The 21,132-nt window shown below is 41.4% G+C and overlaps 1 protein-coding gene across 1 annotated transcript; it reads left to right on the plus strand.

Annotated features, from left to right (window-relative positions):
• The first annotated feature begins 540 nt into the window (after window positions 1–540).
• LOC121024649 (fibrillin-1-like) lies at window positions 541–13,943 on the plus strand. The gene is made up of 6 exons (XM_040466851.1): window positions 541–915; window positions 1,128–1,256; window positions 2,265–2,384; window positions 6,767–6,998; window positions 9,502–9,676; window positions 10,889–13,943. Exons 4-6 carry the CDS (start codon window positions 6,841–6,843, stop codon window positions 11,276–11,278), a joined length of 723 nt encoding a protein of 240 aa, XP_040322785.1. The 5' UTR covers window positions 541–915; window positions 1,128–1,256; window positions 2,265–2,384; window positions 6,767–6,840; the 3' UTR covers window positions 11,279–13,943.
• The last annotated feature ends 7,189 nt before the right edge of the window (window positions 13,944–21,132 follow it).

Here is a 21,132-nt window from a genome sequence, read left to right on the forward strand (position 1 = left end):
TTTTTTTTTTATATTAATATTCAGCTAAAAGCTGGAACATAGTTTGTATCTCTTGATGTCTTTAAACAGCAGTGGAGTTGAGAATGAGCCTAGAAATTCCGGCAATGAGGAAAGAAGCCTGGTCAAAGCGGAGGATTTTATTGAAATATGGAAAATAATGTTGCATAAATACTATAGGCAGTTTTTAAATGTGCTATTGGCTTATCAGAGTGAGTTTTTCTTACCTTTGCTTCCTTCTTGATTGCTCAATTTTGTTTTACCAAAGGAGAATCTCTAAAAAAAAAAAAAAAAAAAAAAAAAGAAGTCAGTTTGGTTTGATTTGCTTTGGTTGAACACCTCATTTGAACAGATTCAAAACAGCAAACAGAAAAGACCTAAGCAAACAAATTAATTTCCAGCCTCAACATTTCTTTTTGTAATTCAACTTGAAGATATCTCTTCAGCACTCTGGAAAATTTTGAGAATCCCTAATCTTTTACTTCATTGTGTAATCTATTTAAAATGTCACGATTTATTTGAAATTCCTTTGTTGATAAATTCCTACATTCCTCTCACGGAAGGGAATTGGGATTTCCTTGGATCCCCCAAAGAGCTACATTTTTTGGTCTAAATGGAGACCACATTTTATCTTTCAAACCTTTATTTGCTTGATTACTCCCAGCCATTTACTGCATCTCTATTCTGGCCACAGTCATTGGAGACATACAAGTCAGAACTCAGAACTCCTTCCTAGGGCAGTTGCTAGGTACCTGTGCTCTCAGTTTGACTCCAATACTCATCTTACATATTTTTTAATAGATCTTGATGAGTGTGCAACTAAGCAGCACAACTGCCAGTTCCTGTGTGTTAACACCATCGGCAGCTTCACATGTAAATGTCCTCCTGGATTTACCCAACACCATACCTCCTGCATTGGTAAGTGGAGAGGAAAATCCCTATAGGAAACGTAGCTGTTCATTTAAGGAATTGTTTTCTAGTTCCTCTGTTGGGATAAGAAGACAAAAACTCAAAAAAAAAAAAAAAGTGAGTACAACAGAAAGTGAATCATCCCTCTCTCTTCCTTTTAAACAACAGAAAGTGAGTTCAGTCCATTTTAATTCCCACTTTTCCCCAACTGCTTCTTATAGATAACAATGAATGCACTTCTGACATCAACTTGTGTGGGTCTAAGGGTATTTGCCAGAATACTCCTGGGAGCTTCACCTGTGAATGCCAGCGAGGATTCTCTCTTGATCAGAGTGGCGCCAGCTGTGAAGGTGGGTAGGGGCCTCAGCTTGATGCAGCTGGTAATTCCTGGTGGAGATAATCTGTGTGACTGTCAAAATCTTCATTATCACCCTCTGTGGGATAGCAGAACAGAGCACAGGACTATCACCCAACTGAAGATGGGGAATATTTTTCCTGGTTGGCACAGGTATCATATCTTAGAGATCCATCTTTTGTCTCATGCTTGATCATGTCTAAACCTGTGCCTTTCCTCAATATGTGAAGACTTTATCTGCTCACTTATTAATGTAATCTAATAGGGCATGAACTAGTCAAGAAAAATAGCTAGGTTCCTGAATTTGATTCATTAATATTCTAGTCATTGGATCCAGAGTCATAAAAGAATTCCCCTAATGTGGATTAAATATATGAAGAATGACTCTTCTGATAATAATATAATTAAAATTTTGAAATTTTTTGTAGGATTTTATTTTTGTACTGACATCTTTTGGTTTCTAACTCTAGCATGAATAAAAAAATACAAATAACTTACACAGCTATTCCATAGAGTACTCTTGTGCCTTACATTAGTTTCTTCATCATTTTTACTTGCTGACTTTACCAGGGATATCTAAATGTCTTTTTCCTTGGACTTATCAAAAGCTCCAGAGCACATATTCTTGAAGTTTTGGTGGAAGAATACTTTTTTAGCGGTCAGATTTCTTATTAAAATTGACTTTCCCTTTACCATGCATATAAATGTTGCTTCAGAGACCAACTCTGAAACAAATGTTGATGTGGCTTAAAGCTGGCTCTACTTTCTTTTTTTTTTTTTTTTAAGTTTATTTATTTTGAGAGAGAGAGGGAGAGTGAGCAAGAGCACAACTATGGGAGGGACAGAGAGATAGAGGGAGAGAGAGAGAATCCCAAGCAGGCTCCGTACTGTCAGTGCAGAGCCCAATGCAGGACTCAGTCGTATGAACCAGGAGATCGTGACCTGAGCCGAAATCAAGAGTCAGATGCTGAACTGACTGAAGCGGCTCTCCTGTCCTTCTCAGATGTGGATGAGTGCGAAGGAAACCATCGCTGTCAGCACGGCTGCCAGAACATCATTGGGGGCTACAGATGCAGCTGCCCCCAGGGCTATCTCCAGCACTACCAGTGGAACCAGTGTGTCGGTAAGTAGTTTTTCCTTGTTACTATGGTGAATCACCACTGGCTCCTGTGAGTCAAAATACTGCTTTCTTTCTGAAAACTTTAAACGTGTCATTAAATCAACAATATTCACTTAAAATTGCCCTCACCTGGTTGGAACCAGAGGAAAGTTGTAGCCTTTGCAAAATAGCAAACGGAGAAAAAAGATAATGATGAAGGTACTTGGAGAGCATCGGAAATGAAACGCCCCTAGAATCCCTTCACTCTCAGTGTCCCCCTGCTCTTCTGCTGCATGGAGTCACTGGCCCACACTGCAGGTACACATGAGGGCCAACAGAATCCTACCTCAGCCTGAAAAATATCAGCCAGCCAGAGGCTATTTTCAGTGACTCTCGGCCTGAAGACACAGAAGTGGTTCCATTCAGCTCTACACATCTTTTGGGGCAGAGTGTGAGCAGCAGACACAGCAAATTTTTTCATCATCACTAAATTCTTTTGAAAATTAAGGGAGACTCATGAACTTATTAAATTGAAATTATGTAATTTTTGATTTCATAATGTCATGGGAAAATAATCTTAATGCACACCAGAGAATCCAAACACTGTGAGTTTAGAGGGACCCCGGATCCATTTATCCCAAACTCTTGATTTTACTATAAAAACCTCAAAGCCCAAGGAAGAAAAGAAGTCTGTCCTTAACCTGGTTCCTTTGTGACATGCCTGCAGCTGGAGCCCCAGGCCCCTAACTTCCTGACTTAGGGCTGCCTTTCAAGTGTCATGTTCACTTGTTTTTTTGTTTTGTTTTGTTTTTCATTCATCAAGCCTCTACACAGCACCACTGCAAGCTTGGTGCTCAGGTGAGCTGTTCTAGCTGCCACACTCTTGGGAAGAGAGCCTTCCTTAGCAAAGAGGCAAGGATTACTGTTTCGTGGGTGGCTGCTCCACATCTCGATGCTTTGCTTTATTCCAAATGAAGATACATTTGGTGTGTTTTAACTTATCAGAACTGGATCTCTCTCATTTGGTTTGATTCTTTTCAAGGCACGGTTTTGCAGAAGTGAGTAGGGTTGGCTAAAAGGACACCAGTGCTGGAAGAGTTTAGACGAGACAACTTACTGACAGCCTTCCTCTCCTCTTCCTACCTTTAGTCCAGGAATAGTGGAGATGGACAGGTCATGTCTTCGTTGCCTGGAGGCTCTCCTTTGGCCCCATGAAGATCATCTCTGGCTGGGAGTTCTAGAATAAATAGATTAAGAAGCGGTAAGAGGTTTGGGATTTTTTGATGTCCAAAAGATCCTAGCCCAAACTGGGCTCATAATTCTTGAGAATGAGCATTGCCTTGGGCCAGAATGGCTTCCCCAGCGCTTACAAAGCAGAGATCTTTTGAACCAGCCCTCTCTGGATCCTCACTCATAGGCAGCCAGAATTTCACTCTTAGAAGATGGATGGGTTTAGGGTCAGGGGCCACTGCAAGGGGCCACTGCATCTCATTGTTTTCTAGAAAATATCAAACTTCCAGGTGGAGTTGGAGTTGAGCCATGTTGACCCAGAGAAAATTTGTAAAAGAAAGCCCCTCCTACATTTTCGAATTCTCTTACTGGTTCTCCCTTAACACCACAGCTAACAAACACTATACAAGCCTAATGCTCAAAAATCTGATTTTACAGGACAGAGTGGGTAGGTTTCAGTCTGCTTTCAAGGAGGGTGTTTGGAGAATCTAATGCTGTTTCGATAAAATTAAAATGTCTCTTTTTCTAAAAAAGGATAAAACTCTCAGCAATTTTAAGTATTAACTGATAGTAAAACAAAGATTTTGGAGTACAGAAAAATTGCTCCTGGAGGCTTTTGGTCCAGGGTGCACAGGATGGAAATGGTCAGAAGAGTGCAAAGCATGTTAAACAAATCATGTTGGTATATTGATGAAAAGGGTGAGTACACAAACAGACTATTTTCAAGCAATAAACACTGAACATTTGCCAATTTCTTATCTTCATTCCTGCTCTGCTCCATCCCAGTTCTCTAATGCAGATAAGCAAGTTTAATTTAAACTTTATTAGACTTTCAAGGAATAAAAAAAGGTACAGTAAAATAGAAAAGAATGTGAAAGAGGAGGAAGAGAGTTCTTGGCTGGGATAGATATTTATACTAACACAGATAGATCCTCAAGGCTAGAAAGACCCTTACAGATTATCTAGTCTGGCCTCATTCCCAAAACACAAATCCTTCCCTAAACTCCCTTGGTTATCCTAGTTTGACTCAAATACCATCTTGAAGGGCATTCACTTTCTCCCAAGATAGCCCAATTTAGGTATAGAAAACTTTAATTCTTAGAAATGTTTTTGTTTTCATAGAAAATGAACTATTCCTCCCTCTACTTCTAACCATTGGTCCTATTTCTGTCCTTTGGAACAATACAGAATAAATCTAAGTTTTATTTTGATGGGTCTTGTCATACATATACAGACATGGGCCTTAGAGATTTTATCAGAGTCCCAGCAGGAAATGGATGGCTGAGCCCAACCAAACGTATGGGACAAAGGAGAGAAGCCTGTTGATGCTCCATGCAGCTCAGCCTCCAGGGTCTGGAGATAGACATGAGGGACAAGGAGAAGACATCCAACCCAGGGATATTCTTTCCACCAACGTAAACCCCCTAATTTCCTCATTCATTCCTTGGTGCCATAGTCTCCACTGGTATCTGTCACACACTTCATCTCTGATTTAAACTAAGGGGAAAAGAACAAAGACAATGGCATATTTATTTCTGTTCTAGGAACCTTGGAGCCTAAATGATCTTAAGTGTATACTTGAGAGTCCTTGGACATAAAAGTTCCCAAACAGACCTGTAGCTAGGTACTGAGCCATAGCGGGCTTTCTTATTGTATATCTATTCCTTCCACACAGGAAAGAAGGAGAGAAGGGAGAGGAGGAAGGAAGGGATATATAAGGAATAATATAAATATTATACATATGCAATCACCCTGTGCCCACCATTTTTATGCACCTGTTTCTCTAACTTAAAAACAGATTTTTCTTAGAAACAATTTTGTTCTGTATAAAGGAATCTACTTTAGCAAATAAGGTAAAACCAATTAAAGGGCAAAGGAAGTACCAGTTTAAATGGTGATTAGTCTCTTGAGAGATATTGTGGTCTAAAGGAAAGCACGTGACTGCTGTGGTCAGACGGACCTGGGTGTACATCTCGGTCCTGCTGCTGCTGTCAGGAGACCTCAGATGGGCTTTGTGAGCCTCACTTTCTTTATCAGTAAAACAGGGATTATAATACCTTCTGCCCATAATTTTCAGGAAGGTTAAGTAAGTGAACGTGAGGCACCTCGTATTCTGTCATGCAATAGGCATTTAATAAATGTTAGCTACGTTTAAGTTCCTCCCCCTCCTCCCTTTCATTGGAAGTATTTGCTGAGTGAGGTGCAGGCCAATCTCCCTGCGTTCAAATGAACATATGCCTGAAAATGGGCCACAGCAATTAAGAAATGTCTTACCAGCAAGCTTGAAACCTGCCCTTATGAAGGCAGGCCTACAAAAATCTATTTGAGATTTAAAAAAAGTATAAATTAGAAATAGAGAGATACTCAAGGTTTTTCCCCTCAAGTTGATTTTTCAAGTCAGATTTCTTTTTCCTGCTTTTTACCATCAGACTTGGCAGGTCCCCGTGGGTAGCCAGTCCTGCAGCATCTGTCTCTATTGTGGGTTTTTTCCAATTATTGCTCGTGAAGTCTGCACTGAATCTCTTCCAGCCATACTTTGCTTTAGACACGGCCCAGACACTCTGGGCAGGAGGCTGGTTTGGATAAGGGGGGGGCCCGTTCAGAGATGGGAGCAGACATACCAGAAGGCACTATTCATCCCCAGGACAAGCACCTGGGGGCTTTTGCAGATTTTTGAAAAGGAAGTACAAGCAGGGCAGACACTTCCTGCAGGATGTCAGCCCTTGCCAGCCCTGCACATCCTGAAAACGGAGGACTGGAAAAGCAGCCTCCAGGAGGATGGCTGGTCTCTGCTTCGGAGACTGTGGTCCCGTTCATGGAGAACTGCAGGACTCCTTCCCTCCCACCCTGAACCTTGAACCAGCCCTGCATTCTTCACAGGAGGCTCGTGTGGTGCGGAACGCACTAGTGTTGGCTTCAGCTGAGAACTGGAATCTGTCGGCCCTCGGAATGCCATCCCCTAATGCGCTCCACGTGGCACATTTGACCTCAGCGACCACACTTGCCTACTGCATGGCGAGAGGCCACGTCCACGTCCGCATCCCCCTCTCCCCACCCCAACCACCTCAGCCCGCCCTACCTTCCTGAGTGCTGGCTGAGAGCCAGCTGGCCAGCAGTCCCCAGTAGAGACGTCTGGCCGGTGTCACACACACAGTGTCTTCTGGTTTTCCCTGCAGATGAGAACGAGTGCCTCAGTGCACACATTTGTGGAGGAGCCTCCTGTCACAACACTCTGGGCAGCTACAAGTGCATGTGCCCCGCCGGCTTCCAGTACGAACAGTTCAGTGGAGGGTGCCAAGACATCAATGAATGTGGCTCTTCACAGGCCCCCTGCAGTTACGGCTGCTCCAACACTGAGGGTGGCTACCTGTGTGGCTGCCCACCTGGTTACTTCCGGATAGGCCAAGGGTAAGCACTGCTTTTCCAGGCCGTGGCCGGAGGCTCTCTTGTTCCTAATATCAGTAAGTATATTTAACTCACAGTGACCCATCCTAGTTGAGAAGAACCATACTTTTCATAATCCTGGAGTTAATTCTGGTTAGCTCTGCAAAGGTTTTAGGCTATATTATTTGAAAGGAGACATCAAAATTTCTAGAAATTCATAGACTCTGAAACCAATTGTAAATACCTTGATATATGGTGTCTCTATCTCATTCTCTTGATCTTCGCATCTTGTTGGGAAGTGATTCATTTCTCTAGAAATGCAGGGGCTGACCCATGACAGAACTGGACTCACACTGCATATTGCTGATCTCCCCTTCTCCTGAGGCAAGCAGGATTCTCTCTTGACTTAAAATGCCTTCTCCTCTAGCTACCGTTAGGAGAAATCACAAAGATACCTGGCTTTAAAATACATTTTACATCTCAGACTTAAGTTTACATAAAGAATTACCAAAAGAGCATAAAATACGAGAGCTAAAATAATTATTGTATCCTCCTGGTAGAATACTTTACCACATTGTATGTGTGACTGTTGGGGAAGAAAAGACATATTTTTTTTTTTAGCCAGTAATTTAAAAGTTTAGTGGTAAGTTTTCACTGTGTAGGCCTTTTTTCCTGCTGAATTAATCTAGAGTTGGATGTCCATGTAGTGTTGTCTATGCTGTTAAGGAACTCAAATTTTAACATTTTCATTAGGAACACATAGACATGAAATATACATACACACATGTACAGCCACACATACACATCCCACAAAATCACATATTCCATAATACACATATATGTATATATCAAATTAGTGTAATGTACTGGCCTTTGATTTCTTGACACACAAACATCAAGCGATTCATTTTGGGTCTGTGTAGACTTGAAGGTGAAAGAATGTTTCATGGGAAGCACACAGAATGCCAGCAATAGGAAACAAATTCCCAGATGTTTGTGTCTGGCTCTCAGTAGTCTCATTCTTTATAAGTTGAATGCCAGAACCATTTTCCCAGCAAAAATTGTGACACTCCAAACTGGCTTCTGGCCAGTGGGACTTTGTAGTCACACTTCTTGTAAGTGGTGTTCCAGGGATATGAAAATACTGGAAAGGAGTTCTGAGAAAAGAACCAAAGCCTGCAAATTTGGGATTTCTCTTCCAATAACTTAATCATTATGTGAATAGACACACACACACACACACACACACACACACACACACACGATGAGCAGTCATCATTTCATCCATTTTGTTTCTGCACATTTCATGCAGCAAGATAAAGGAAGAAAAAAGGAAAAGTACTGGGCTCTGGCAGGATTGCAAAAACTAGTATGAACCCATACATTGCTGCAAAACACAAAAAGTAGTCTGCTTATCGGCATTATATTTTGAATCTCAAGAGCATCAAGAAAAATGGGTTATAAGAATAGGCCAATTAATACAGAAAAAGTGATAAATATTTGGTCTTCATTGTGACCCATTAGTGGAAATCTACCCACTTCTAATAGTTTGCGCTTCTCTATGAATCACTAGAGTGGACCCTGCCCCAAAATAAAGACTCCTAGGATCATTCAGATATTTCAACACATTTTGAAAAAGGAGCCTGGTAAATACATTCCAAGAGGCCTATGAAATAGTAAGCAGAATAACAAAACAAGGTACTTGTGAAACATGCAAGCCTCCCTTCGTAACTTGGCTTTGATAACTGAAAGGCAAAGAAAAACAGCTGAACTAGTTCTCTCTTGGGCATGGGTTTGTTTATCCAGCCTCACATGAGTCAGCGCCAATGGCCCTAGTGGTTTTGAATGACTTGAAACAATTTCCCATAGTTGGGCAAGCTCTAATACATGCATTTTATACATTGCACATCTTTACAGTTTATTTCTAAGTCAACTTCAGTTCTACCTAGAACTTTCTTTATACCTTCAGTAGCTTCAGCCAAAATAAGTGGTCAAACAATAGAAAGTGCTCAGAAGCTGAAGTGATGAGGGCTGGTGAGTGTGGTAGTGGTGGAGGTGGTGGTGATGGGGTCATTGAAACAGGAAGAGGACAAGGAACTGAACACAGACATCTCATACCTTTCTCACTTTCTGTTTCATAAATAGAAGACATTTTTCTTTACCCTCCCAAGTCACATGATCTCCCTCATCCCCCACTCTTCCTCTTTCTACTCCATGTCCCCTCCCCAGCAGCATAAGGACAGCAAAACACCTGGTACAGTGGGGGAGGGGGGCAGAAATGTAGGGGCAAATAAATATGCAAAACAGGACCTTGAGAGATAGTAGAAAGGAATCCACTCCAGGAACTGGGACTCAGAGCCTAAACACAGAGGACTTCAGTGTGGCTCTCAGAACCAGCCAGTCACCTAATGGATGAATAATCAATGTCTCAGTGTCACCAGGTGGGGTCCACACTTCACCAGAACTCTTGCACCACCTCCCTCATCTCCCAGTTCTAATGAAAAAGGGCTGTGCTTCCCTTCCACAGGCACTGTGTTTCTGGAATTGGCATGGGCCGAGGAGGCCCAGAGCCACCTGCCAGCGGTGAAATGGATGACAATTCTCTCTCCCCGGAGGCTTGTTATGAGTGTAAGATCAATGGCTACCCCAAACGGGGCAGGAAGCGGAGAAGTGCAAATGGAACAGATGCCTCCAACATTGAGGTAGGTCAGAAGGTAGTTTCTCCTCATGTCTCCTGTTGCAGAAGGGCCTTCCAGATGCCTGTGGTTTCCTCCAAGGATGTTCCAAAGTGTGAAAAAGCTCCCTGGGGAGAAAATCCAGACATTCCCTGAGCTCTAGGCTGCATTTTACAAGAGTCTGTGGGACTCTCTGGAGTTTCTTGCTGCTTTTAGGGAGTGGCCATTCGAAGGTTTTCACATACTTGCTCATTTCCTCTGTCTCGCCAAAAAGAAAGTCAAACACCCACCCAAAGTCTGCTGAAAAGTAAGGTCTGAGATCCAGGACAGCAAGTGGGCAGAATCGTGAAGTGACATAGTGCTCTCTCCATGGGGACGCCAAGTTCGGAAAGCTAGAGGCTCCTCTACTGAAAAGAGCCATGTGGAGTGTGAGGGAACTTGGATTCTAGACAAAAACAACATGGAGCTCAAGCAGCCTGGTTTTCTTAGCCTACGGCTGCTGCAGCCTTTCAGTCAACTCAGAAATGCACAGATATTCACCCAGACCTCTGGCTCCAGGCCCGGAGAATCCAACACATGTGGTCCCAGAGAGGCAAGCAAGAAGCCAGGTGAAAAGCATTGAATATTAGCAGATCATCAGAGTCAGGAAGTAGGTTCCTAGGCGTGTCCTTCAGAGGAGATGATTTTGTGTCAGTGAACAAAATGGAAATAGGCTGGTTCTTTCTTAGCATTGGTGCTCCAACTCATCCGCTGTGGTTTGGGAAAGGAGATAAGTCTACAGAAAGAAAATAGTCTATTGAAACAGTGGTTTCCAACCTCGAGCGTGCGTCTGAATCATCTGGAAGCCTTGTTAACATGGAGTTTGGGGAGACACCCCCAGGGTTTCTGATTCAGTAGGTCTCAGGTGGCACCGAGAATTTGCGTTTCTCAGATTCCCCGGTAATGCTGATGCTGCTGGTCCAGGGAGTACACTTTGGGACACCTGCATTAGAAGACCACCAAGTCATTTCAACTTGACTTTCCTCTTGACAGTTTAATGTTTTTTATTATTATAAATATGTGCCAGTTTAACACATTTGTGATTTAAACAAAGTGTTTTATGAAAATCCGCATTTTCGACATGGTATATACAACATGAAAAGGCTGTATTAGTGGGAGATTCGAGTCACTTTTTCCTTAATATGAGAAATAAGTGGCATATTTTCAATTAATTTAACACACTGCCATGTGTCTTTCCAGGACCAGCCTGAGATAGAAACCAACGTGAGTCTCGCAAGTTGGGATGTTGAGAAGACGGCCATGTTTGCTTTCAATATTTCCCACATCAGCAACAAGGTCCGAATCCTGGAACTCCTTCCGGCCCTAACGACTCTGACGAATCACAACAAATACTTGATCGAATCTGGAAACGAAAATGGCTTCTTCAAAATCAACCAAAAGGAAGGGATCAGCTACCTCCACTTCACCAAGAAGAAGCCAGTGGCTGGAACCTATTCATTACAAATCAGTAGTACTCCACTTTATAAAAAGAAAGAACTTAATCAGCTAGAAGATAAATATGACAAAGACTACCTCAGTGGTGAACTGGGTGATAATCTGAAGATGAAAATTCAGATTTTGCTTCATTAATTCACCATACAGAGACCAAATAATTAAAAAAAGAAAAACAACCAACGATAGATAGGTAGAACTGAATTTTTCCCCCAATCAGAATCTTCATATCATAGGTACAATCTTTCACCAAATAAATTTCTATAAATAAGCACTATTCTTATATTACAAAAAGTGAGGTACAGGTGACTACCCTAGTTCAAAACAACCACTTTCTCAGGCTTCTCATGTGTGTAGCTGAGCTACCTTGTCATATGTGTTGACTCTTGGAAACTGGGACACGTATTTTATTGGGGGTCTGCCATTCCTGCTGACGTGTCATCCTTCTAGCCGATGTACAGGAATGTGCTTTCAATCGATGGACTGCTCTGTATTTTCCAAATTTTTAAACTTTGCTTCTCCAAATACAAGTACTAGGTTGGCCAATTATAATATCTATTTGGTGCTAGTAAATTCTCAAACTAGATCTATAAATGCACTGTAATATTTACACAACTTAGAAACCAAATTACAAATATTCAGTTCAAATACTTCATTAATTTCAATCAACCAAAGTTAGTTCAGTAGCTTATCTCAGTTATGAGCATAATACATTACATGTAAATTAAGTGTGTGTATACTGTAATCGTGCTATTTTTTATCATTGAAACATTTATAAACTAGAATAATAATGCCCTTAATGTGAGGGTTTGTAATGGTGCTTATTAAGACCAAAGACTTGTTAATTGTATACACCAAGTGGTAAGGAAATTTCTGTGACTGGCCCATGCGTGCATGGAGGTCTGGGAGGACCAAGCAGCAGCCTCAGCAGCCAGAGGATCACCAGTGCATCCTTCATCACACCTGTGCAATATGCCAAGATTACCCTCGGTCATTCCTGTCAACAAGGGGTCCATGTCATAAATGTCACAATAAAACAGTCTCTCTTTTTTTAGTGTACCCTTGGCTTTGTGTTCTTGCATGGACGCGTGATTTGAGGGGGCTTTTCAGAGGCTAAATAGAGTTTCCTGAATTTAAATTATCCTGGGTGTGGTAGTGACAGCTTCAAAAGGTGCCAAATGTATAACCACTAGCAGAAAAATTAACATATTTGAGTTAGTCCCTTGTTTTTATTCATTAAAGACAGCAGAGTTCTTTCTCGCCAATGAGAAATTTAGACTGTAGCATCATTTCTAAAACATGACCTAATTAATCTTGTGATTTTTAAACCACTAGATTTAAGTATTTTAGGATATCAAGTTCAGTCATTGTCTTAGAGCACATGTGTTTCATTATAAAAGATTTATCATGCCCTCTCCCCTCAAATAGTGTTGGCAAGCCTTAGATGCTTCATCCTTTCCCCCCCAAACATCTGTTGTTAGTCATCGCTAGTCTAATTACAAAAGGATAATCCCAAATTGATTCCAATTGAATGCTATATCGCTCTTGTTTTTTGACTGTCATCATTTGAAGATGCTGTTTTATTTTAAGTGCGATATTGGATATTTAACAGTTAAGCTCACTGAATTGATATGAAATAATTCTTAAAATCCCCAAGGAGAGTAAAGGGTGGTAAATTTAAAGGTGAAGTAAAATTGCTACATGAAGGAGACAGAACCCTTACAAGACCTAGGAAATTCCTCTCAAAATCTTCAAAATGCTACACTAAAGAAGATGGATTAGGTATGTTCCATCTTATTTCAGAAGACAAAATTAAGGTTAGTTACCATGAAGTTAGGTGTAACATGCACCTTCCTAATTACTGAGCTGCCCACTGAGGGATGGATTTCCTTGCAATGTAGTGAGCTGTCACTCTTCAGAGGCATAATGGTTGTCAGGGGACAAGGATACTTTCTTCTACCTAACAGGCCATGAACATCTTGGAATATTTTTTGTATCTCTTATTTTGCCATCCAAAAAAATCTTGCTTGTAATAGGTGCTAAATAGAAATGAATCAAATGACTATTTTGGAAGCAATTTGTACCTTGGTTAGCAAGTTAAAATATTACTCCAAATTTCCTTCTAATTCTATGCCTGTGGGTCTATGATGGAAGTGTACTAAAATTGTGAGAGAAGAATATACAGCATGCAGTAAGCTACAGTTTGCATACAGAAAATGTCTCTGATAATTTAACCAGAACTGCATTATATTCAATAATGGATTTTCTTTATAACAAACAACAGAAGAATATAGAGTTGGCACATGGTAGATCACTTTGATATTTTTAATAGTCTCAGTCTGGATTGTATTTATTTCAGAGCCAACAATTTTCAACAGCATATTTTCCATGTTTCTGTCTGTAACAAAACATTTTCCTCATTGTTCCATTGTAAATATTCCTCTTGTTGGAACCTTTTTAATCCTGAGATTGAAACCTGTACCTTTTAATTGTCTGTGACCTTTCAATTTTACTTTCAGTGGTTGACAAACTTGGTTTTGTAAATCTCTCAGAAGCTTGAAAACGTCTTGTCTCTACCCCCCAGCCCATTTCATTTGCCAATAACTATTTTGTAAGTAGGGTTGAAATGAACTCAGCTGGCCTTGTGAAATGTTTAAACTTGCACAAACAACTACATTTTTGTTCAACAAATAGCACTTTACTCAGCCAAAATTGCTTTGGACATTGCCATTACAAATACTGTTAAACTTCAGAGATCATGTTTGTAAATTAGATGAGCCAAAATAAAGGACAATTAGGTTGATACTATATTAGTATACTTAAATGTTATATATGTGTAAACTGTTAGAGTTGTTTAGATCACAATTTTGTCCACGGAATGTACTTTATTCTTATTTTAACTGTAGTTCTTAGAGATATATTGGAAATGTCATTATTGCATGGTCTGAGGACCTTGGTTTTTTTTATTTTGAGAGAGAGAGAAAGCATGAGTCAGGGAGGGGAAGAGAAAATCCCAAGCAGGCTCCGCACTGTCAGCACGGTGCCCAATGCAGGGCTCAAACTCATGAACCACGAGATCATGACATGAACCAAAATCAGATGCTTACCCAACTGAGCCACCCAGGCACCCCAAGGGCCTTGTTTTTAAATGCTAGAAGATTATTGATGTGAGAAGAATTAGTTTTCACATACAGATCAAGGCAAAACTATTTCCCCCTTGCCGATTTTAATTAACACATTTTTTAAAAAAAAAAAAAAAAAAAGCAGCAAACCAACTTTTGAAACCCCAATGTGAGCCTGACTTCTAACATTATGTATTGTTAAGAATTGATTCTCAGTACTGTAAGCTTAGGGTTAGAGAGAAACAAAAAGGCTGTGAATTTGATTTTGCAAATTTCCATGTGTATCTATGACTGGGCTCACTTATAGGACTGAGTCTCAATGAAAGGTTCTGACATTCTCACAAATGTCTGTATAAACATGAGGGTCTTGTATATTTGACATTCGACATACATCTGACAGGACCTGGCAATGTCACAAAATCTGTTATTTCAGCTAACTGCTAATGAATCCAAAATGGTTTTTCTGGCACACACAATCATAAACCTCTTTTTAGGACATGGGCTGTTTTGCATCCTTGAGCCAAGCCTGAATTATGACCTCTACAAACTGATGTTAGCCTCATTTTTTACTATTTGATGGTGGAAGGTGCATCATTTTTAAATGAATGAAGTCATAGCAGGTAAGTGGGTCTGATTTCCTGCTAACTCCACGCTCTGCTCTCTGTCCACTCTTATTTTCTTCCACATAAAGGAATATCCATTGTTACTTTTAATCCCCGTGACTCTTCCCATTTCATAAATAAAAGCATCATTACCCTCTCTATGCTCCCTTTTTCCCCTTGAGGGTTGGTCTTATTGTCATTTAGAAGGCATCATGCTCGCTATTTCTAGACCTTTAGCTCGGGTGGAAGTGAAGCAGCATACAGGTCGAAGGGCTTAGGAGAAAGCCACAGCTCCATTAAACGGTTGCTGGGAACCTTCCATAGCCCACCTGAGGTGTTCCTTGCAGCTGTGCCGGGAATTGCAGAAATCAGAAGAGTTCTGTTTCCTTTTTAGCACAAAATTCTCTCTAGGGGGAAATTAAATGATGCCTAAGTGATTCACTTTTTCTTCTGGAAGTGGAAACACTGAAAACATCCTGATGGTGAGGGGAGACCTGGGGGGATGCAGTTGGTTAAGCCTCTGACTCTTGATTTCAGCTCAGGTCACAATGTCACGGTTCATGAGTTCTATCCCTGCGTGGGGCTCTGCACTGACAGTGTGGAGCCTGCTTGGGATTCTCTCTCTGCCCCTCCCCCCTCCTCAAAATGGATAAACTTTAAAAAAAAGAAGAAGGAAACATCCTGGGATAATCACATATCCCATCGATCCTACCAGCCATTGACAGAGGGCGTGGTTCTGTGTTTCTCTCTGCATGGTGACCTCTGCTTTGGGTGTCCCCTGGGGCTCTGCTAGGTAGAAGGCCAGAGCTCTCAAGAAAGATTAATGGGAACTTGATATATCAGAATTCCAAAGCATAGAAGGCTGGATATTTTTGTCACAACATGAAATCAGCATGATGTGCTGTTTAGCCTTCCTTGTCTTTGGTCGCACCAAAATTATCCACCTTCAGTGTCTTCTCCACACCTTTCTAGGCCAGTCTCGTGATTCAACTACAGTGATTCTGTGTTTCAGGCAGGATGAGGCCTGCTTGCTACACGTTTGTAGATTGACTATAGCAGACTCTCTTGTGGATCATTCATGGTAAGCACTGCGCCCCCGACTCTGTCTGCCCCAGAACCAGCTCCCCATCCTGCCTGTCCAGTCCACACCCACACCTGCCTCACTCCCACTGGGAAGCCACAGGGAAGACAGGGGCACTATTCTTGCAGGCTGAGCTCTCAGTCTCGTTTTTCTCCCAGGGTCTACGATTCTTGGTTCAGAGATCTGACTTTTCTTTGGTTTATGAAGAAAGTTCACTGAGAGCTCAGTTCAGACCCAAGGTCCTAAGGAGTGCCTGGTCCAGAGTTTTGACACTACAGGAAATCTGAGGTCAGAAAGCTGTGTTCAAATCTTAGTTCCCTTTCTACATCATTTAGCCAGGGCAACTCCTTGATGTCTCTAAGGCCCATTTTCATCATCTATATCTATCTATATCCATATCCATATCCTTATCTATATCTATATATCTAACAGCCCTAGTTTAAGTACTTGTGAGGGCACCTGGGTGTCTCAGTTGGTTGAGCATCTGACTTCGGCACAGGTCATGATCTCACAGTTCAGTCTGAGAGTTTAAGCCCCGAATGGGGCTCAGTGCTATTCAGGGCAGAGCCCACTTTGGATCCTCTGTTTCCCTGTCTCTGTGTCCTCCCCCAGCTCATGTTTGCTCTCTCTCAAAAATAAATAAACATTAAAAAAAATAATAATTAAAAAAAAGCACTTGTGAGCAATGCCCTTCTGAACCTTGCCTCAATGCTGGGTAATTATCCTTGTGCACAAGTTCAAGTATCTTACCAAAAGCCTCTCACCTTACAGAGGTGGAACTGAGACTACAATCCCCAGACCTTCTGACAACATAGCACGACTCACTTGCCAGATGAAGAATAAATCAAATACAATATATGAAATCACAATAGCAATCTGCAAAACTGCAAAACTACAAATTATATTTGTGATTCAAGATCCAGGCTCCCCTCTGCTTTTCCAGCAACCAAAGGAGGACAAGAAAGGTGAGCAACACCTGGCACAGCCCTCCTTCTTCCCCTCTGCCTCACCTCCCTCCACCCTCATGAATACTCATCATGACCCTGTAACCCATTGCTGCCTCCCCCATGTCATGGGAGACCTCTGACGGCAAAGATTCTGTTTTGTCCTCATAGCTCCATTTCCCAGATCGATGCCTGGTACACAGTAGACACTAAATATGTGTTGAATGGATCAATGACTGAGATTGGAGGAAGTAAAAATACAGGTGAAAATAGGAAAAACCCATGCAAAAGAGCAACCCATTTCCTCTCTCTCCTCCTCTTCCACTCCTTCTTTTTCTCTGCTTTTCTCAACAAATATTTTTTGAACACTTGCCTCTTGCATGAAGCACTATAGACAAAGGATGAAGGGCGCAGGGTTCCTAGTCTACTGAAACTTTGAAATAAGGGACAACAGGGCAGCTCTCTCCCCATTGTATCTATGGTGAGGACATGGTTAGACTTTGCAGGTGCCTGAAGGAAGTTGCAGGTGGAGGGGTCCTCACCCCCCACAGTCCTAGGAGGCAGGAGGCAAGGTAAAAAGTTCACTAGTAAATTCACCTTTGACATCTGCAAGGCCCCAGTTCTGGATCTTTATGAATCACCAAAATTAGAAGCACCGTTCTAGCATATCTCCCCCAACGTAATGCTGAAAAGTGGTGATCTTCAGTAGGGGGTTTATGGTTAGAGTTAGATTCCCAAGTTTAAATGAAACTTACCCTGAAACCTAACACTGAAAAGCAGGCAGAGTTGTTTGGGTTAAAGCAGATTTAGATAGCCTGAGGTCTCTCCACTCATTCCCTTCTAGACAATTCTTATGGAAAATGTAACTGAAAGGTCAGTTATGGTCTCACTGATTCTACGAATATAAGACAATATCATTTATAAACTTAATTTTAAATGTTGACAAAAACTCTAAGCCCATTAAATAAATAATTATAGAGAGATAGATGGATAGAGAAGACAGACAGACAGACAGACAGATAGAAAGATAGATAGATAGATAGATAGATAGATAGATAGATAGATAAGGGCATTATAGACACTGTGTCAGGTAAGGAAGTTACACACATTTTCACAGTATTTCTATGTAGCAGAAACTGACTAGATGCTCACCAACCATTTGTTCCTCCTGGGCCCACAAAAAGACTGTCTCCTAATTTCCTCTGTAGTTAAGTTTTGTGCTGTGTGATGGAGTCTAACCATTGGGATGTTGGGAGAAGTGATATATGCCATCTCCAAGTCTAGCAAAAAAATACATATGCAAGAAAGTACATATCCATACTCCCAGGAAATAAACTTGACTTCACTAAAGCCACTAATATTTTGGGATTATTTGTTATAGCAGCAACCACTAATTACCCTGACTAGTATAAATATGCATACATAAATATATATGCATATGTGTATAATTATAATATTTATATTATGTATAATTATATATTATATTACATTATTAATCAGGGTAATTAGTAGATATATGAATTTATATTATGATAATTTTTTAATTACTTTTTTAATGTTTATTTTTGAGAGAGAGAGACACAGAGCATGAGCAGGGGAGGGGCAGAGACAGAGGGAGACACAGAATCTGAAGCAAGCTCCAGGCTCTGAGTTATCAGCATAGAGCCTGGTATGGGGCTGGAACTCATGAACCATGAGATCATGACCTGAGCTAAAGTTGGACACTTAACCAACTGAGCCACCCAGGTGTCCCTATTATGGTAATTCTTTATGTATACACACACACACACACACACACACACACACACACACACATCAATGGCTGTCAACCTCAGTTGCAACATTATTAGAATGACTCAGGGAGCTTTTTAAAAAAAAATCTCACTGTCCAGGCTACACTCCAAATCCATCAATTCAGAATCTCTGGAGTTGGGGTCAGATACTATCAGTTTTAGAAGCTCTCCAGGTGATTCCAATTGGCAACTGAGGTAGAGAACCACTGTTCTAAATGTTCGAGGCCATTGTAAAATTCAGACTTGGGAAAATTTTGAACTTGGGGAAATCTACCAGGTAATTCTGATATGCATCCCATCCACTACTGACACTGCTAGTCTATAGGACGTTGTATTATCACGTAAGAACATTAACCATGGCATTTTCCGACTCTGCAAACTGTATCTTTTCAATGGAGTTTGGGGTGCAGCATAAGTAGGGAACAATCAAGCAGCAATGCAGTGTGTATGTCGCAAGGTAGTTGCTTAGACTCATTAACCAGCTATTTGATTGTCACTCACACTAGCCTTGAGACAAGATTTCAGCTCTTGCCTCCATACTGGGTATTTCCCAGAGAGTCCACATCTCCAATGTGAAGTCTCTTCAAAACAAAATGTTGAGGAAATCTAAAAATATTTAAGATATTTTTATCTTAAATGAGGAACTCAAGTATCCTCATATTGCTCTTCACATTATATAACAGGAAAATGTTAATTAGTTCTTTTGAAGGAGACAGGTCTATGGAGTGAAAATAGAAACTGACTTTTCAAGAAGTGATCAGCTTCTGCTAAGAGTGTGCACGTTATATGGTGGGGTACAGGGTCAGGTCACCAACGAAAACACGTACTGCCTCCAGGCTCACGTCACTCAACCTTGAAATGCTGAAATGAAGGCATGGGGCTATTTGCCAGGAATGGGTGATGCATTCTGTCACCTAAATTTAAACCTTTACTGGGTCGCCTGGGTGGCTCAGTAGGTTGAGCATCCGACTTCAGCTCAAGTCATGATCTCACAGTTCGTGGATTTGAGCCCCACATCAGGCTCTGTACTAACAGCTCAGAGCCTAGAGCCTGATTCAGATTCTGCATCTCCCTCTCTCTCTCTGACCCTACCCTACTCATGCGTTCACTTGCACTCTCTCTCTCTCAAAAATAAATTAAAATAAATAAATAAACTTTAAATGTAAACCTTTACTATGCTTCCCACAAACTTTTGGTTCAGAAAACCACAAAAGAAAAACCAAAGACAAAATGAGAATTACAGAAAAGTAGAATGCTATTGCCAATACAAGAGTCAGAAAAAGTAACTTCAAAATATATTTCAAATAAGAATGCTGAATTTTATTGCCATGCACTTCATGTGCAAGGGAAGATCCAGTTTCTCAGATAATGAGAAAAATGTGAAATAAGGAATCATTTCAAATAAGTTTAAATATTATGATACATTCAATGCGTGTAATAAATTCCCTATGTTGAATATGAAGAAAGAAATCCATTTTAATTAAGAAAAGCAATCAGGGAGGAGCCAAGATGGCGGAACAGCATGGAAGTTTTTTGTGTGTCTCGCATCCATGAAATACAGCCAGACCAACACTAAACCATCCTGCACACCTAGAAAACTGATTGGAGGATTAACACAACAATCTGCACAACCTGAACCACAGAATTTAGCAGGTACGTGGCACGGAGAGGTGGACTTGGAGAGCAAGAAGGAGCAGGAAGGAAGGTGCTTATGTGAGCAGAGAGAGGATGGAGACTGGGGTGGGGGCAGAATATGGGAAAAGCACCCCTCCCCAAAAGCAGCTGGAGAGAAAGTGGAAAATTGAAAACAGCCCTAAGAACTGAATTAAAAAGGGAGAAAGGAGAGGGTTTAAATTCCATTAAGACTGTAAATAAGGGGAGCACAAAGTCTGCAGCTCCTCAGCTCAATACCTGGCAGTGCTCTGGTGGGAAGGGCGAATCTCCAGGAGCAGAGTGGGATCCGGGAGGTTCTCGGGCCACACGGGGGAAAGCTGTTCCACTGGTGGGAGGACATTTGGTAGAGACTGTTGAAGCCACTGGGTCCCAGTAGATCCCAGAAAACAGCCACATTCGCTGGTGTTGGGACAAGGTCATTATGGGTGAAGCCTGGTGCCAGATGTGTGTTGTGATTTTCCATAATCCATGAAAAGCTGCTGCTACACTATCCCGCAAACTTTTTCTGGGGGCAGGCTGGCAGATGGCCACAGTCTTGGAGCACCAGCAGCAGCAGGGTCCAGCAAGTGTTCCTGGGTGCAGCCGACATTTGGCTATTGCTCAGTGAGACCCTCCCACAGAGGGCCGGAACGGGTCAAAGCTGCAGTCCTTCAGAAGTAAGGGACAGGGGAAAACAGCCACATCTAAGACAAAACTCGGGAGAGAGGTACTGCCTGGGGCCTGGTCACAGAGAGTGAAAAAGCTGGGAACCGACAAGAGCTGAAGACAGAGGACAG

Source organism: Herpailurus yagouaroundi, unplaced genomic scaffold (genome assembly GCF_014898765.1).
Source record: "Herpailurus yagouaroundi ecotype Mexico unplaced genomic scaffold, PumYag 66626, whole genome shotgun sequence".
Lineage (NCBI taxonomy): Eukaryota > Metazoa > Chordata > Mammalia > Carnivora > Felidae > Herpailurus > Herpailurus yagouaroundi.

Bases quoted from the DNA above. Each gene is read 5' to 3' on its own strand.
- LOC121024649 (XM_040466851.1), top strand. From the start codon at position 6,841: ATGTGCCCCGCCGGCTTCCAGTACGAACAGTTCAGTGGAGGGTGCCAA. The intron at 6,999-9,501 runs GTAAGCACTGCT...TCCCTTCCACAG, and splicing joins TACTTCCGGATAGGCCAAGG to GCACTGTGTTTCTGGAATTG. The intron at 9,677-10,888 runs GTAGGTCAGAAG...GTGTCTTTCCAG, and splicing joins CAGATGCCTCCAACATTGAG to GACCAGCCTGAGATAGAAAC.